The 18,117-nt window shown below is 45.0% G+C and overlaps 1 protein-coding gene across 1 annotated transcript; it reads right to left on the reverse strand.

The window, feature by feature from the left end:
• Nucleotides 1–9,272: 9,272 nt before the first annotated feature.
• On the reverse strand, nt 9,273–16,444 carry LOC124525039 (GTPase IMAP family member 6-like). The gene is made up of 3 exons (XM_047097470.1): nt 16,156–16,444; nt 13,561–13,645; nt 9,273–10,940 (listed from the first exon to the last, which is right to left on the reverse strand). The coding sequence occupies exons 1-3, from the start codon at nt 16,327–16,329 to the stop codon at nt 10,159–10,161; spliced, it is 1,041 nt and encodes a 346-aa protein (XP_046953426.1). The 5' UTR covers nt 16,330–16,444; the 3' UTR covers nt 9,273–10,158.
• Nucleotides 16,445–18,117: the final 1,673 nt, after the last annotated feature.

An 18,117-nucleotide genomic window follows, 5' to 3' on the forward strand; every position in this document is an offset into this window, starting at 1 on the left:
TCAGCGATCAAAATGAATGACATTTTGCCACTTGCAACGACATGGGTGGAGTTAGAGTGTATTATGCTAAGCAAAATAAGTCAATCAAAGAAAGACAAATACCATATGATTTCACTCACATGTGGGATTTAAGAAACAAAACAGATGAACACATGAGAAGGAAAAAAGAGAGAAGGAAGCAAACCATAAAGACTCTAAACTATAAAGAACAAACTGAGGGTTGATGGAAGGAGGTGGGTGGGGGATGGGCTAGGTGGGTGATGGGTAATAAGGAGGGCACTTATGATGAGCACTGGGTGTTATATGTAAGTGATGAATCACTAAATTCGATACCTGAAGCCAATTTTACCATATATGTTAAATAACTAGAATTTAAATAAAAGCTTAAAAAGAAAAAAGACAAGATCTTTTAAATAATATCAAAGATTAATTGATATAAAATTTGAAAACTTTCAAGTATTTTTCTTTAGAACTATACGAGAAGTATGATATAAGACACTGGCCAAATAACATTTTTAGTGTGTCTTAAAATATTCCCAAATCTATGAAGAGATGTTGTAAATTCAAGGCAAACAATTAAATTAGAGGTATGGGGATTTCAAAATCATTTGAGCCTGTCCGATGAGAATTTTAATAGATATTTGGCACCAATCTTTCACAATGGAGATCCCTGCGTAAGGCTCCAGCTTCGATCTCATACTGTATGCCCCAGAATTACTGAATCATGTTCTTTCCCAGTGCTGGATCCTGCCTTTATTTTGCTTTGATTGTTTCCAGAAACATATCAGCTCCCACCACTTAAACAGAGTATTTGATCAGGAAAACATAATCTAGGTACCAAAAGTAAAATGTAGGGACACCTGGATGGCTCAGTCAGTTAAGCATCTGACTCTTGATCTCAGCTCAGAGCTTGATCTCACGATTGTGAGTTCACGCCCCATGTTAGGTTCTGCACTGGGCATGAAGCCTGCTTGAGAGAAAGAGAGGGAGGGAGGGAGGGAGGGAGGGAGGAAGGAAGGAAGGAAGGAAGGACGGACTTTTAATCTAGGAAATGAGAGAGTTGCCCACGCATGGGAAGGCTGGGAATGCAGGGGTTTGAGAAGCTAACTGGGACTCTGAAACCAGCAGTTCTCATGGACATCAGTGATGAAGCATAAAACCTGTGTGTTTGCAAGTTTCCAGAGAATGGTACTCCATCCCGTACATGTTCCAAATCCCAAGGGAGCATCTTGCATTAGTGAACTTTAACCTGGACCTACAGGAGAAGGGATGATATGGAATGTCATTCTAGGTTCCTTCCCTGTGATGCAGAGAAGGGACCTTGAGGGACAGTGAGTGTTGTCATGGTGACAACAGGGGATTTGGCACAGCTGAATAATTCATAGGTAAGGATTCACCTTATATCTGTTCTTATGGAAACATTCCCTATCTCATCCAAGACATCAAATAAGACTAGTACCTATTTAATGCTGGGTGTGCCTGGGACAAAGTACTAATTTATTATCTCGTATTTTAGTCACTTGTGTCTCAGGATGTTGACAGTTACTACCACAGTAGTGGGTGGCAGAAAACTCTTCCCTGTTCAATGTTGTGCACCAAATTCCTGGCATACATGAGGCATCTGTAAATGTTTCTTCACCCTACTCCTTGGAGATTTAGTGAAACTTGGCTCAAGGTACATTTCCATAGCCTAGAGAGGCCAAAAGCCTTCATGCTCTTTCTGGGAATTTTCTGAGCTCACTTCCTTAGGCTTTCCTCTACTTTCTCAATCATATGCATTGTCCCATTTCACCCCATTTGATGTAGTTCTTCAGCTCTTTAACTGGTTTCCACAATAACAACATATATTAACCATTTTTTTTAAGTTTACGTACTTATTTTGAGAGAGAGAGTGAGAGAGGGGCAGAGAGAGAGGGAGAGACAGAATTCCAAGCAGGATCACAAAACCTTGATCATCACCTAAGCCAAATGAACCCAGGAATCAGATGCTTAACCAACTGAGCCACAGAGGTTCCCCATTAGCATTTTTATGAAAGTCACAGGGAGGGGTCCCACAAGCAGCAACTTACTGCACCAAGAGTTGACTCTCCTCTCTCTGGCTCAGAGGAGGAAATGCCAATCCCTCCAACTCCACCACCCAGGAAGTAGAAACTCTGCTGTGAGCCCTTCATAAATGATCTCCTCATGAAAGGCAGAGTGATTGATCTGTTTCAGAATGTGAGAATGTTAGGACAGTCTGACTTCCAGTAGACCACTTTTTCCTATTATATTTTATTTTTCAAAAACAGGAAGCAGATGGTACTTTCTCCCTTTTAGCTTGCTGGGACCAGACGTGACCCACACTTTTGGATACTTATTCCATTCTGTATGCACACCAAAGAAATTATTTCTGGCAGGTCCCAACTGAGTCACCTTCTCAGACAGTAAATCTGGTTGTCAGATAGTCCCAGGATGTACGACTAGCTCTGTTCCATTCAGGGAGAAGAATAAAGTCTTCTAACTTTGGACTCCAGTTCCTGCTCTGGTCTCTACTTCCTCTTTACTAGGGAGTCCTAGACTTTTGATAGAATTCTGGTATTTTGCCTTATTTGATTTAGTTCTTTGCATGTACACTTGAGAATCTTGGAAAGGAGTCTTCAGTACTCTGAATCCAGCTGGTAACATTTTCCCTTTCAAACACAGGATTATTTGCTCCTGGGCAGTCACTCTGAAGGGATAGTCCCAGACAAGCAGCATCAACAACACCTGTGAGTTTGCTGAGAATGCAGATTCTCAGGCTCCACTGAGAGCTTACTGAATCAGAAACTTTGTACTTTAACAAGCCTTCCCACTGGCTCTGATGCATGCTAATGCTTCAGAAAATATAGAGAATGTGTGAAATGAAGAAGCATTAAGAATTGTATGAAAATTTGGTTGGGAGATTGTCAAGGGAATTCACCTTGAGGGTGAGAATGACGTAGCTGTGCAGCAAGGTGTAGAGAAAATTCACCCAAGCGACACCTAGCTCATGTTGCTTGTCATCTGCGTGTTATCCACCTGGCCTTTGTTCCTTACTAACAAAACTACAGTTGTGTTGATAAAAGTGATGTATCATGTGAAATACTAAATCACACAGTGTTTCTTGCAGCTGTGGTAACCACATGATCAAGAGATAGAAGCCAAAGTCCTGGGGATTTCTGGGCTTGCTTTGCTTTTGTAATACAAGTGACATTCTGTTTTCCTTTTTGTTTCTTTCTTTTAAGTTTATTTTGAGACAGAGATAGAGGTAGAGAGAGAGAGAGAGAGAGAGAAAGAGAGAGCAGAGGAGGGGGAGAGAAAGAGGGATAGAGAAAACCTCAAGCAGGCTTTGCACTGTCAGCCCAGAGCCCAAATCTGGGCTTGATTTCAGGAACCATGAGATCATGACCTAAGCCAAAATCAAGAGTTGGGCACTTAACTGACTGAACCACCCAGGAGTCCCTGCCTTCCTTATTGTTTCTATTTTCTTTCCATCTGTAAGGCAGAGGTGAAACAGTCATCTTGCTTCTTTGAGACAAAAGTCACTTGCAAAAAATGGCAGAGCAGGTAAGGAGACAAAAATCAAGTTATCAAGTTCTTTGGAGAGTTACATCACCAACTTTTGTATAAAATTTGAAACTTTTGTTTGTTAAGCCACTTTAGTGATGTTTCCCTTATGTGCAGCCCAACATACTCCAGCTGATATTCCAGGACTGAATGAGAATCACTGCCAAATCAGCCACACTGAGAAACAGGGGACACCATTCAACAGGTAGAGGATGGGATCCCATCCTTCTAAACAAACTCCCATGTTACATAGGCATCTCTCTCCCACTGAAGGAGAGGAATGTGATGGTGGGGTGGGGGGGCATGACTCTCAAAGTCACTTAAATAGACTGAACTCTGTCTAAAGGTTCTCTTTGACAGATCACATTGGACTTCTTTAAACAACATGAAACATTTCGTTATGATTTTTCTCTGGAAGTAATGGGTAAGACCGAGGAACGACTAGAAAAATTAAAATTTTTACATTTTCTCTCTATATTAAACGTAGTCTATGTTTAATTTTGCTATGTAGGCTGTTCCCATGTACTCCACACTGCTCCACAAGAAGCAATTGACTTAAAGTCTTAGGGGACTCATTTCCATAAGCTTGCTCAAAGTATTTTTCCTACAAAAGCAACTATTATATCAAAAGGAATTAAAAATAGAATTAAAATTTCCCTATCTCAGTGTCCTTTCTCACAAATGTCTATCAGAGATGTAATGCTTAAGAAAATGCGCACACCACGGATCACAGGAACTATTTTTATTGACGAAAAAGTTACAGAAAATATGAGCATATAGGACTTAAAATGCCCTAATAATAGATTTTAATACACCATTCTCAGTACAAAACAAACCAAGTAGGGGAGCCTGGGTGGCTCAGTTGGTTAAGCATCTGACTTTGGCTCAGGTCATGGTCTCACAGCTTGTGAGTTTGAGCCCTTTATTGGGCTATGTGCTGACAGCTCAGAGCCTGGAGTCCGTTTCAGATTCTGCATCTCCCTCTCTCTCTGCCCCTCTCCTGCTCACATTTGGTCTCTCTCTCTCAAAAATGAATAAGTACTAAAAAAAATAAAAACAAAAAACAAACAAAAAACAAGCCGAGTAGCCAAAAAAGAAAAAAAAATAGTAAGTAAAGAGCTAGAAGAGTAAACAACATAATGAAGAAATTAGATCTCATGGATATATTGAGAATTTACTCTCTTCTCTATAATAGCAGAGAATACACTCTTTTTGCAGGCACTCATAGAACATTCACAAAACTTGATCATTAGCAAACCTCAGTGAGTTCCATAAAGAAGTATTGCAAACAACGTGCAATAAAACCAGAAATCACTTTTGAAAGGTAATCTGGAAATTAACTTTTAGGGAAAAAGTTTTGTGGAAAAAAATTATAAACTGACACTTTAGAATTTCTTAAAGATGATGATCATGAAAACACTAAATAGCAACAGCTATAGGATTCATTTAAAGAAATGAGGGGAGGGGCGCATGGGTGACTCAGTCAGTTGAGGGTCCGACTTTGGCTCAGGTCATGATCTCACTGTTCGAGGCCCGCATAGGGCTCTCTTCTGTCAGCGCAGAGCCCAGTTTTGATCCCTCCTCTCTCTGTACCTCCCCCACTTACACTGTCTCCATCTCTCTCAAAAATAAACAAACATTGGGGCACCTAGGTGGCTCCATTGGTTCAGTGTTGTACTCTTGGTTTCAGCTTAGGTGATGATGTCACAGTTTTGGAACCAGCTCCGATCTGACAGTGGAGCCTACTTGGGATTCTCCCTCTCTCTCTGCCCCTCCCCCGTTCATACTGTCTCTATCTCTCTCAATATAAATAAGTAAACTTTAAAATAAATGAATAAATAAATCAATAAACATTTTTGAAAATAAATAAATGAGGGGAGAAAATTCATTGCACCCAAGACTTCTCCAATAAGAATAAAAGAATGAAAAATAATAAATTCAATTCCCACCTCCAAAAATACCTGTGAAAACTAAAAGGAAGTAAACCAAAGGAAAGTATGGAAATAATAAAGATAAAAACAAAAATTAATGTAGTAGGGAGGAAAACACACTAGGCCTAATTAACAAATTAAAATTCAGGCTTGTCAAAAAAAAATTAAACTACTAATTATTTTTTTGGAGAAGAAAAGGGGAAAGGACCACAAATAAAATTTTCAATATGATAAGAGGTTATGGCCATTGAATTAGAAGAAATTTTTTTCTTTTTTATTTAATATGAAATTTATTGTCAAATTGGTTTCCATACAACACCCAGTGGTCATCCCAACAGGTGCCCTCCTCAAAGCCCATCACCCACTTTCCCCTCCTTCCCACCCCCCATCAACCCTCAGTTTATTCTCAGTTTTTAAGAGTCTCTTATGCTTTGGCTCTCTCCCACTCTAACCTCTCTCTCTTTTTTTGTTCCTTCCCCTCCCCCATGGGTTTCTGTTAAGTTTCTCAGGATCCACCTAAGAGTGAAAACATATGATGTCTCTCTTTCTCTGTATGGCTTATTTCACTTAGCATAACACTCTCCAGTTCCATCCACATGGCTACAAAAGGCCATATTTCATTCTTTCTCATTGCCTAGTAGTATTCCATTGTATATATAAACCACAATTTCTTTATCCATTCATCAGTTGATGGACATTTAGGCTCTTTCCATAATTTGGCTATTGTTGAGAGTGCTGCTATAAACATTGGGGTTCAAAGCTGCTTTAAAGTGGCCCAAGTTAAAAGCTCAGATCCTTTTAAAAATTGTTTAGAATTGTTTTGTTGGGCATTTGATTCTGGCTCAGTTACTAGTTTTGTCCATTTTGTTTTTGATTGTTGAGAGGAAATGTTTCATCAAAATTCCTATGTGTATCCTGAAAATGTCTCTAACCACTTTGTTTCTGGCTTTGTTGTACTACAACAAAGTGCAATTGCTGCTCATCATGAATTTTGTAACATATGTTGGTCTGGTCTCTTTCTCTTTCTCTGTTCTTGTCATGGAGTTCACCTGGTGATCTCCATTCATTCTGTATCAGTATTATGCATTCATTTCAAAGTTAAAAATTTGTCCATATTGATTTTTAAACCAAAAATTAATTTAATTATATTATGAATAAAATAATCAGTATTTAAATTTAATTACCACCTATAATGTAGGTAGGCATTACTGTGATTCGTACTGTCTACATCCAGTATTCAAACACAAGTATTGCCTCAGTGAAAGAAGATTACTCAAACAGAATCAATCTATTGACAGGACTATAGCTCGGTGACAGGTTTATGGCTGACACTAGAAACAATGCATACGTCCCACATTTGCATTGCAAAACAGCAATAATATGTAATACAATATTCAAGGGAAATTTATTTCCACCTAAACAACAAAGCTGTGTTTCATGGTAAAATATTTTACACTGCTTCAGCTTTTAAATTTAAATTAAAGCTAATTATAACTAAATTAAAATTCAAACTTCCTTTTCTCAGGTACACCAGCTACATTTCAAGTGCTCAATAGCCACACATGACTAATGCTTACCATACTGAACACTGAAATTTCTAGAAAATACTCAAATATTTGGAACTCAAACACATACGTCTAAATAACCCATGAGTGAGAAAAAACATCGCAAAGAATATAGAAAATATTTTAAACTGATAGTGAAAACGGAATATACACAAATTTGTGAGATGTAGATACACGTGTAGAGGGAAATTTTATAACTTCCTATCCTTATGTTAGAAAACAAGAATTTTTAATAATTTATAAGATATTGTAGGGGCGCCTGGGTGGCGCAGTCGGTTAAGCGTCCGACTTCAGCCAGGTCACGATCTCGCGGTCCGTGAGTTCGAGCCCCGCGTCCGGCTCTGGGCTGATGGCTCAGAGCCCGGAGCCTGTTTCCGATTCTGTGTCTCCCTCTCTCTCTGCCCCTCCCCCGTTCATGCTCTGTCTCTCTCTGTCCCAAAAATAAATAAACGTTGAAAAAAAATTAAAAAAAAAAGATATTGTAGATAATACATTGTAGAGACTCAAGATATTACTATCTTCTGAAGAATATTGACTTTGTTGTAGCAGGCACTTAAATTACTGGTGGATCGGGGCGTCTGGGTGGCTCAGTCGGTTGAGCCTCTGGCTTCAGGTCAGGTCATGATCTCACGGTTTGTGAGTTTGAGCCCCGCATGGGGCTCTGTGCTGACAGCTTGGAGCCTGGAGACTGTTTTGGATTCTGTGTCTCCCTGTCTCTCTGCTCCTCCCCTGCTTGTGCTCTGTCTCTATCTCTCAAAATAAATAAATGAACATTTAAAAAAATTACTGGTGGATCACTTTGGCTTTGAGAAGGCTTGGTTTTACACATTCCTAGGAAAGGACTACTTTGAGCTTGGTCTTCTTTTATTTTATTTTATTTTATTTTATTTTTATTTTTATTTTTTTAATATAAAATTTATTGTCAAATTGGTTTCCATACAACACCCAGTGCTCATCCCAAAAGTTGCCCTCCTCAATGCCCATGAGCTTGGTCTTCTTTTAGAGCAAATCCCTTTGCCCTGATGTGGTTTTTACTCCAGAAACATGACCCTTTCAGTATCGCCATGGAATGCTTGGTGAACTGGAACCTCAGATTCCGTCTTTGCTGCTATCAGTACTGTGACCAATTCTTTCAGGCTTCCAGAAAAAAATTTCTTCTAGACAGTTTGGGGATTACAGTTCCCTGTAGTGTCTGCCTGCATTTGGTCACTCCCCAGTGCCTTCAAGCAACTGTTGTATAATAATTATTATTTTGTATTTTCTACATAGTTTTTCAGTGTTATTACAGGAGTGTTGGGAGCTGGAAACAACCCCTGATACTTTTAACAGCTGCTTGGACCCAGCGGGGGAGGAAACAACCTAGTGTGCACTGAGCTCTTCTGGTTGTCCACATCCCCATTTTTCATGCTTTGTTCAGTGTAGAGATGTTTTTAGAAAGGCACAAATTCTGAAGCTGGCGATTTCACAGCCTCGGCCAAGACAACACTCTGTCTTCAGCCCACCCCCACCTCCACCCACATCACTTTTTTTCTTACTGGTTCACAGACTGTGGAGTTTCCAGAACATATCCACACACGTCTTCCCCCATTGTCTGAAGCTGAGGGAGCGATAGTGCCCCATCTATCCCTTCTCCTGAAATCTTGTGGGACTTATCACCGCTGATTTTTAATCATAAAGGAGAAAAGAACCCACTGTATTTGATGTAATTAAAACCAATTTCTTTAAGATTTTTATTTATTTTATTATTTTATTTTTCTTTTTTTCAAGGATTTTTACTGGATAACGTGTTTTGAGTAACTTGCCATTTAGACTCAGTGAATGAGGCTGTCATTTGGTCAATGTATTTTCTTTTTTTTTTTTTTTATTAAAAAATTTTTTTTTCAACGTTTATTTATTTTTGGGACAGAGAGAGACAGAGCATGAACGGGGGAGGGGCAGAGAGAGAGGGAGACACAGAATCGGAAACAGGCTCCAGGCTCTGAGCCATCAGCCCAGAGCCCGACGCGGGGCTCGAACTCACGGACGGCGAGATCGGGTCAATGTATTTTCTGTTATGAAATTAACAAAGCTGACAGTTAAAACAAGATCACTTAAAGAAATTAATCTTCTAATGGAAATGCAAATGATTTTAGCTTTCACCCTGAAGAATGGATGCCTGAGAATAACAAAGGAAATATAAAAATGTAGACTGACATATTATACGCAAAGCCTCTGAAATGAAATCAATATTTTATTCATAAGAAAGGAAGAAAAGTAGGAGACAAGAACAGAATCGAAAATCCTGACATAGATCTTACAGAATATGAAAACGTATCATATGATCAACGTGCTTCAGTTCAGTGGGAAATTGATGGCATATCTAATAAATGGTTCTGGCACAAAGACTTAAGTATGCACCCCCAAATAAGTCTTGTTGGGCCCTGAGACACTTTTCTGAGTATTCTGGCAAAAGAAACGCTCAAACTTTCTTAGAGGTCCATTAGGTCTGGGTTAGAGAGGTGTCCCGGCCTCCACACTGCGAGATGTAGTCCGCGGGCATCTGGTTGTAGAGACTTAACCACTGGACGAAACCAAACAGACCTGACGCTGTGTCCTCTGATCTCTGACCGCCCTCCAGCACTTCCCACCCCTCCCAGATGAAGGTAACTGGAGACCCTCTGTCACACAGCTTGAAGGAAGGAAAAGAGACTAGGGGCGGGTATGTTGCTCCAGTCTGCTCCAATTCTGCTTCCGTCAGTTGGTCAGACTCTCCAGAAGCATCTAGAACCTCAAAGAAGCTGAGGCGCACCTGAGGCGCACCTATCTCCTTATGCAGCTAGATGGCCAGCGCCAGACCCCATTCGGCTCTCTTCTCCATGCGCAGCAACAGCCCTCCAGAAAGACCCCCGCGCACTGCAGAGTTCTCCTCTCCACCTGGCCTGCTGCTCCCTACAGCGTAGAAGCCATTCAACCGCCCCGGAAGGTGTGACGAAGGCCCCCGGGGGCTTCGAGCTGGGCGCTCCGGACCGCACCCGCGGATCAGGAGACTGGGATGGCCAAGGACGCACGGGCACGGAGAGGCCGACAGCTGGCCACGGAGGCTGAGGCCCGGCCGAGGTTCAAATGGGCTCCCTCTTCAGCAGGCGTCTGTAAACTTCCTCCGATTCCTTCTGGATCTGGCACAGACCCTCCCGCCAGGGCTCCGCGCCGGGCGCTTCCTCGGAGCCGCTCCCCCCGGGCACCTGCTTCTCCTGGCCGTCTCCGCGCAGACCGTTCCGCTGGCAGTAGCGGTAGGCGCGGTTGCTGAAGGGCCGGTGGTTGTTCTCCCACAGGATGCAGTTGATCTGCCCCAGGAGCTCCCGCAGCTGCGCCTCCTGCTCCGCGCCGCCCGTCGCGTTGTTGAAGGCGCAGTGGCGCCGTGAGCACTGCCGGTCCAGCCGGGCCAGGGGCTCGTTGTCGGTCTGCCGCACGTACTGCTCCAAGGAGCCCCCGTCCAGGTCCTCCTTGCGCGTGAACACCAGCACCGTGTGGGCCAGCACGCCCACCCCGAAGGCCTCCTGGAGGCGCCGCACCGCTCGCCGGTCCTCTTCCGTGTAGCGGCCCAGCTGCGTCACCAGCAGCACCGCGTGCGGCCCGGGGGCGGAAAAGACGACCGCCTCGCACACGGCCTCCAGCGGGGCACACGGGGACAGGATGTCGGGGGTGTCGATCACCTCGAGCTCCAGGCCGGCCCAGTCGCGGCTGGCCCTCTGCAGGGCCCGGGTCACCGGTTGAGCGCTGAGTTTAGACTGGAACTCTTTCCTGCCCAGGATGCTGTTTCCCGTCGCGCTCTTCCCGCTGCCGGCTTTCCCCACTAGGAGGAGCCTCAGTCTCCGGGGGCTCGGTGGGGCCTTCCCCAGACCTGGAAGCGCCGAAACAAAGCAGAGGGAGTTGGGGTTAGAGCCGCGTGGCTGGGAGCTCCCTGACCGGGGCAGGGCGTCGGCGGGGCGGGGCGGGGGGGGGGGGGGAGCGGAAGACCCGCCTCTGCACCGGAGACCTGCGGGGGGAGGGGGACGGGGGAGGCTCACGTTCTTTCTTGCCTTTTTAAAGCCTTTTTTAACAAGTGTGGTAAAAAGACAATGTAAAAAATTATAGAATATAACAAAATTCATCATTGTACCCAGTTTGAGGTGAGGCGCTCAGTGCATTCACATCGTGTGCAATCATCACTGTGCACCTCAAGAATTTTTTTTATCACCCCAGACTGTCCTGATGAAACCACAACTCCCCATTACTCCCTCCGCACTAATTCCTGGTGACCTCTAGTGTTCTTTCTGCGTCTAGGAGTCTGACCATTCTAGGTAGAACATGCGAGTGGAATATTGCAGGATTTGCTTTTTTGTGTCTGGCTTCTTTCATTCAGCATAACGCCCTCAGATTCACCCATGTTGTAGCACGTGTCCGGACTGCCTTCCTTTTTAAGGCTGGATCATACCCCATTGTAGGTTTGTATCATATTTTGTTTATTCATAAACATATATGAACATTCGGGTTGTTTCCACCCTTTACTATTGTGAATAATGCTGCTATGAACATCAGTGTACAAATGTCTGAGTCCTTGGCTCTCAGTTCTTTTGGGTATCCACCCAGAAGGGGAATTGCTGGATGGTGTGGTAGAATACCACATTTTTATGGTTCGGTTTTGACGTTTCTTATCAGGGTCATCTGTTCTCACCCAGATGGGAATTAGCCCAGTATGACTATGGAACCCTGGGCTTCCCTAAGTCTCCCTGATTGGAGATCCTTCTCAGTACGAGCAGGAAGAAAAAGAAACACGTGACCTCTTGCGTCTGACCACATCACCTTCTTCAGCTTTTGCGACAGAGAATGTTGGGAGTGTGGGACGACCTCAACCCACCCCCAGGCTCCAAGTGCAGAAACACCCTGTGGCCACATTCCTATTCAGCAGCCTTGAAGTCTGGGTTGGACATTCTCGCCCAGCAGAATGCCAGAACCATGAGCTGAGAGGGACTTGGAGATGCCAATTTAATATCGAGAAACCTAGTGTCAAGGTTCTTGGATTCTTGGGGCTGAGCACCAGGAAGGGAATTAATTCCCTTCTGACCTTTCAGATCTGAGACCCAGAGCACACAGAGAAATGCCAACTAATAAATGGTTTCCAAGTCTATTCCCCCATTGAAGATAGTGATGTGTCTCAACAGCAGAGCCCTGAGCCTCCTGAGGGGAGGATGGGCACTGACTTCCTCAGAATCTCTTCAGCAATGACATGTTTTTTCTGCTGCCTGCCACCCAGGCCAGGCTGACCCAGCAGCCAATTCCGACTGAATGGCTTTGACTCCCTCCAGCTTCCCCCAGCTGACTTGAAAGGAATTTGAGTGAATGGATGAGGGTCTCAAGGAAGCATGGAACATTCACCTCTGCCCTCCCAGCCAATGAAAAGCTGGGCAAAGACAGCAAACCCTGTCTCTGCACACGCCTGGGACCAGAGCACACCACTGGAATTTAAATATACCACTTGAGCGCTGGAGAGGATTTTTCAAGTAATATTTAACCTTGATTGCTGCAAGAATAGGTAAATCGGCCCCTGGGTGGTTCAATCAGCTGGGCGTCCGACTTCGGCTCAGGTCATGATCTCACACTCTGTGAGTTCGAGGCTGCTTCAGATTCTATGTCTCCCTCTCTCTGTCCCTCCCCCATTCATGCTCTGTCTCTGTCTCAAAAATAAGCATCAAAAAAATTAAAAAAAAAAAGAATAGGTAAATCGGGTATCAGCACTTCTACGGGTAATTTGCTTTGGTGGTTTATTAATAAGGCTCTCTCCCAGTGGCTCAGGCCATTGAAGTTCATGTAGTAAAAAACTGTTTGTGTTAAAATACATAATTAATCACAAATAATTTCTTCTGGGCAGGAAATTGGATGGATTTCCAGCATTCCCAGATTCTGTCTGCCCAAGGTAGATGGCAAAGTTGAGCCCTTGAAAGTTAAAAGCCTGGCCCTGATGCAGTAGCTTTTGGAGAGAACCCCCTCCAGAAGGCCAAGCCCAGTTCTGAGGCAGCAGCCAAGTACATCCTGTCTGCTCACATGCTGCTTTGCAACCCGTATGACCCTGAGAGCTCTCCCATCTGATCCGGCCAAGCACCTGCATGGGGTCTGTTGGCTGCAGAGCCTCGGGCTCCAGTGAGCCGTTTGGTCACACCGACTATCAGCACATCCTACCTGAGGAAGAAAGCTCAGAATGCACAGACCCCTTTCTTTGGGCCTGGCACAGAGATTTAGTAAAGGGGGCGGCTGGCGCTGTGTCTCCCTTCGTTTCCCCCACCGTACCCATCAGGGCCCTCTCTGTCTTATTTGGCTGCAGTAAAGGAAGACCCCCCCCCCCAACCCAAAGCCCCCTTGATGGCAGCCCAGGTGGGCAAATCTCTACAGGGATGGACCCCGCTGCCTGTCCCAGTGCACCACCTGTCATTAAACATCCCCACCCACACCTCTCTCAAGCTCATTTCTGCTAGAAAGTAGTTTACCTCCTATAACGTCTTGTTTAGGATCCTGACACAGTGCTCCTGCAGGATTCTCCTGGACAATCTCTTCATATTCTTCCTTCTTTATCTAGAGAAAACCATAATATGTCTTATTGGTTTTTCAACAGTTTTAAGAGGCACCTGACTTTTGCCTTTCTCTTGCCAGAAGCTTAGGTTTGAGGGGAGCGGCCTGAATGAGGAGAGAGAGGAGGGCGTCTGAGGGGTCTCTCCTTCCTTTGCAGACCCTGTTTTCTCTCCTCTCCCCCCATCCCTACTGTGGTCTCTATTGGCAGTGTAAGAGACTTCATGGAGAAAGGTGAACCGTGAACTGGCCTGACAGCCGAGGTGGCAGGTAGTATTTGGAGAGACAGGGTCCTAGAGCCGTTCTGTGAGGAGAGAAAAGAACAGAGAGCAGAGGCAGGTCTGATACTGGGTCCTGAGAGCAGTGGGAAGACTGGTGTGGCCACAGTGTATCTGGAGGGCGTGGGCAGGATGGCGTGGCGAGGGACTGGCTGGGGGATGGGGGCAGGGATCTTGGGCCAAAAAGGGCAGTCCAGGCCTGACCTTTGGGGAAGGCAGTTAGGAAGTTAGGAAGTTAGGATTACAGAGGGCTTACAGGTTGGTGGCCAGGTTCTGCTGTGAGGACAGGAATGGGACCATCAGGGTGCGGGGCAGAGTCCTGCTGGGAGCCAGGAGACCGCAGTGCTCATCTCCAACGGCCATCAGTTGGTCACAGTGGATGGTCACACTGCCTAGGCCTTATTGTCCCCATAAGTGTGAATGCTAGGCCTGAACTAAATGTCCCTGAGGTCTCCTCCCCTGTGGGAAGGGCCATGCCACTCTATCCAGGAACTTCAGGCATCCTTCTGAGGAGAGCATGTAACCTCGCTCAGTGCATCCTGCCTCATGGACTAACACAGTTCCCTATGTCAGGGGCCCGTCAGCCTATAGCTGCTTGATATTCTCTGTGGAGTCAGGGAGGAAACTGCATGGCTCCAGGACTGTTTTTCCAGAACATGTAGGACTCTCAGAGACACAGTCAGATGAATGTCGCCAGACAAAGGCTGTGGGGTGTGGGGAGACCCAGCTACAGGGGCCCTGATAGGCATGGTTTTCCCATTGCCACAACATCCTCAGAAGGCCATTGTACTCTGTTAACCTGGCAAATGACTTCAGTCCTGCCCTTATCCTGGGAGTTGCCCAGCGGGAGGTCAGTGTGGCCCTTGCTGTATGGTTGTTGGCTTTACTTAGCAATGTCACCTCTGAAGGGCCAGGCTCAAAACAGTCCCAGTCCAGTAAGTCATGTGACTTCAGGAAAAGAGAGTGACCAGGTCAGGGGAACAGCTGTCCCCAGCTATCCCTAGCAGGGATACAGCATTTGCCTATCCAAAGGGCTTCTGGAACAAGGAGATTAGTGCTCCTATCTCTGTACCTGGAGACCCCTCAACCTCTTTGTCCTTCGCTTCCTTACATCCTTGGTGGAAACTGAGGCAGTACTTCACCAGCAAAATCTCGTGACTCCTTTAGAAAGAAGGGGAGGCTCAGTGGAAAGTAACAGCAGGGCGGGTAGGTGAGCTGGGTGAGGAGCACAGGCAGAAAATTTGCACTGTGCGCCCCAGCCTTGCACCAGCAAGTAAGTCCGCGCCCCAGGCCTCGCTGCTTTGCCCCTGCCTGGCCAGCACCTCACATGTCTGCCTCGCCGCACTTGGTAGGTTTTGTCTCCAGCACAGAGCATAAGCAGCTATGTCCCCCCACTTAACGCTTCTCAGGAGGAGAGTCAACTCGCCAAAGCATCTTGCTCAGAGCTAAACAGTGAATTCGAGCAGGGAACAGAGTTCTTCTGACTCTTATTCATGGATGGGTTCATACCACTGTAAACGCACACTGCACGCACTACACACGTGCACTCACAAACACAACACACACCCACACACTCACAAACACACATCCACACAAACACAGCACACACTAATACACTTGCAAACATACACACAAACACAACACACACCCACACACTCGCAAACACACACCCACACTCACAAACATTCACACAGACTCACAAACACAACAAACACACACACACTCAAATACAACCACACATAGTCACAAACAGCACACACTCACAAACACAACACACGCCCACACACTTGCAAACATACACACACTCACAAACTTGCAAACACACACTCATAAACACAGCATACACCTATACACAAACATGCACACACACAAACGTGTCACACATAACACTGCACACATACAATCAGAAAACTCCACACACATATTCACAAATACATAAACACATAAACACACACACAAAACACACAAACATAAAACACCCACATACACACAGAAACAAATACACAACATACACAGTCACACAAACACACACAAATACACAACATACACAGTCACAAAAACACACAGATACACATCAACATAAACATACACATCAGCACATCACACACACTCCACCCATACACATACACTCCCAAACACAGCACATACACAAACACAAACATACAACACACACAGAAACATACATACACAACACACACACACGCACACAAACACACACTCTCACTCACTCAGACTTACCACTTCGTCAGCCGTAGAGGAAGAGGAATGGTCATGTTTTCTGTCTCCTGGGTCCATGCTGTCTTGTGAATTCTTTGTTTCTCCTTTTAGGGACGACACATTGCAGGCTTCTGGGGACTTTGACTGGAAGAGGTAGAGGAAAGTGTCCATGGCATATGAATATATAGAATACATTGCTTATAGTTTTCAGTAAAATGGGATCAGAAAGTTCAGCTCAAGCTTTGCTTGAGCTTTGCTCAAGAAAGAGCAAAGTCTGCTGTGTGGGGAACAGGAAGTGGGTGAGAACACCCAGGGCCAAGCCCTTCTCAGTCGGAACACGGGCTGTTTGCACTTTGTCTGCGGCTTTGGTAATATAAACAGGAAAAACAAGAACATCAGTATTGTTGTTATTTTTGTCCTGAACCAGGATAACTCAGAGGCTTAGAAAGAAGCAGCAGACCCTTCAGAAAATTTTGTGCCAGGGGCCTGATTTTTTACTGATCTCCTCCCTTGTTTGCAAGTTGCCTGTCTCCTGCACGTACCAATGCCTTCGCCATTGTGGTGGACGCCCATTGTCTCTTCCTCCCTCCTTAACTCCAACTTCCTTTAAGTATTTTCTCTCAGGTCGAGACCTGCAGACTGGAACTGCTGGGTCCTGGGTGGCACATCCTCAGAGATTGGAGCTACTCCACCGGCTCCAGTCAGCTGACTGTGGGCCATGGGACTTGTCAGCTCCAAAACAATTGAGCCAATCCCTTGTAATAAATCTCTTTATGTATGTGTGTATACAACACACACACACACACACACACACACACACACACACACACGTCTGACAATCCCCAATTCTGTGCCATATCTGAGTCCGGTCATCCCTGTGTCTCCAGACTGGACTTCTTCTTTCCTGTTAGCACACCTTGTGTGGATGTGGAAAGCTGGATGGGATCTATCTTATATTAGGAATTAACATAGCTAGAGCTGCGGGTGAGGTTTTGTATTCATCTGTCTACGAGTTGGGCTGTGTTCATATTTGCTGAAGCTGTAGAGCTGGCTTCCTCTAACGTTCCTGTCTGTTCTCACTGTTGTTGGTGGGTTTCCCTAGGAAGCCCTTCTTAAATAGAGTTTCTATCTTGCTGTTTTTTCAGCTTTTTAAAAATTTATTTTTATGTTTATTCATTTTTGAAAGACAGAGAGAGACAGAGCACAAGCAGGGGTGGGGCAGAGAGAGAAGGGGACACAGAATCCGAAGCAGACTCCAGGCTCTGAGCTGTCAGCACAGAGCCTGATGTGGGGCTCGAACTCACGAACTGCAAGATCATGACCTGAGCTGAAGTCGGACGCTTAACCAACTGAGCCACCCAGGTGCCCCTGTTCTATCAGCTTTAATTCACTGTTTTTATACTGAAGCCCTGTTGATGAGGTGGTAGGAGTGGGTGTGGGAGGCATGATCTTAAAATTAAATCCCACTCTCTCAGTGGGTCTGCAACCCCGGGTTGTGATCATCACAATTTTTTAGCTTTTCCTTCTGTGTCCCCACTTTGGGTGATCCAGGTGATATGGTCACTTCCCACCTTTTTCTCCTCATTTCACTGTCACCTCTCTCTTCTCTCATCTGCTCTGGCCTTGATGGACTTACTTTAGTCACTTGAATGCTTCATCCATCTTTTTTCTCAGGAACTGCTGTGAAATTCTTCCTTCTTGGGGAAGATATGCTAGTAATAAAAAGATTTTGATAAACATTTTGGAGGCTGAATGGAAATTTGGAATTTAAAATATTCTCTGTTAGGGTGCCTGGGTGGCTCAGTCAGTTGAGTGCCTGATTCTTGATTTTGACTCAGGTCATAATCTCCTGGTTCATGGGATCAAGCCCTGCATCAGGCTCTGTGCTGACAGCGTGGAGCCTGCTTGGGATTCTGTCTCTCCCTCTTCCTCTTCCCCTCCCCTGCTTGCTCTCTATTTCTAAAATAGAAATAAAATAAAATA

The sequence above is a fragment of the Lynx rufus genome, unplaced genomic scaffold, assembly GCF_022079265.1.
Source record: "Lynx rufus isolate CCGP_SWC_20201006 ecotype Redwood Valley unplaced genomic scaffold, mLynRuf1.p SCAF_4, whole genome shotgun sequence".
Taxonomy (NCBI): domain Eukaryota; kingdom Metazoa; phylum Chordata; class Mammalia; order Carnivora; family Felidae; genus Lynx; species Lynx rufus.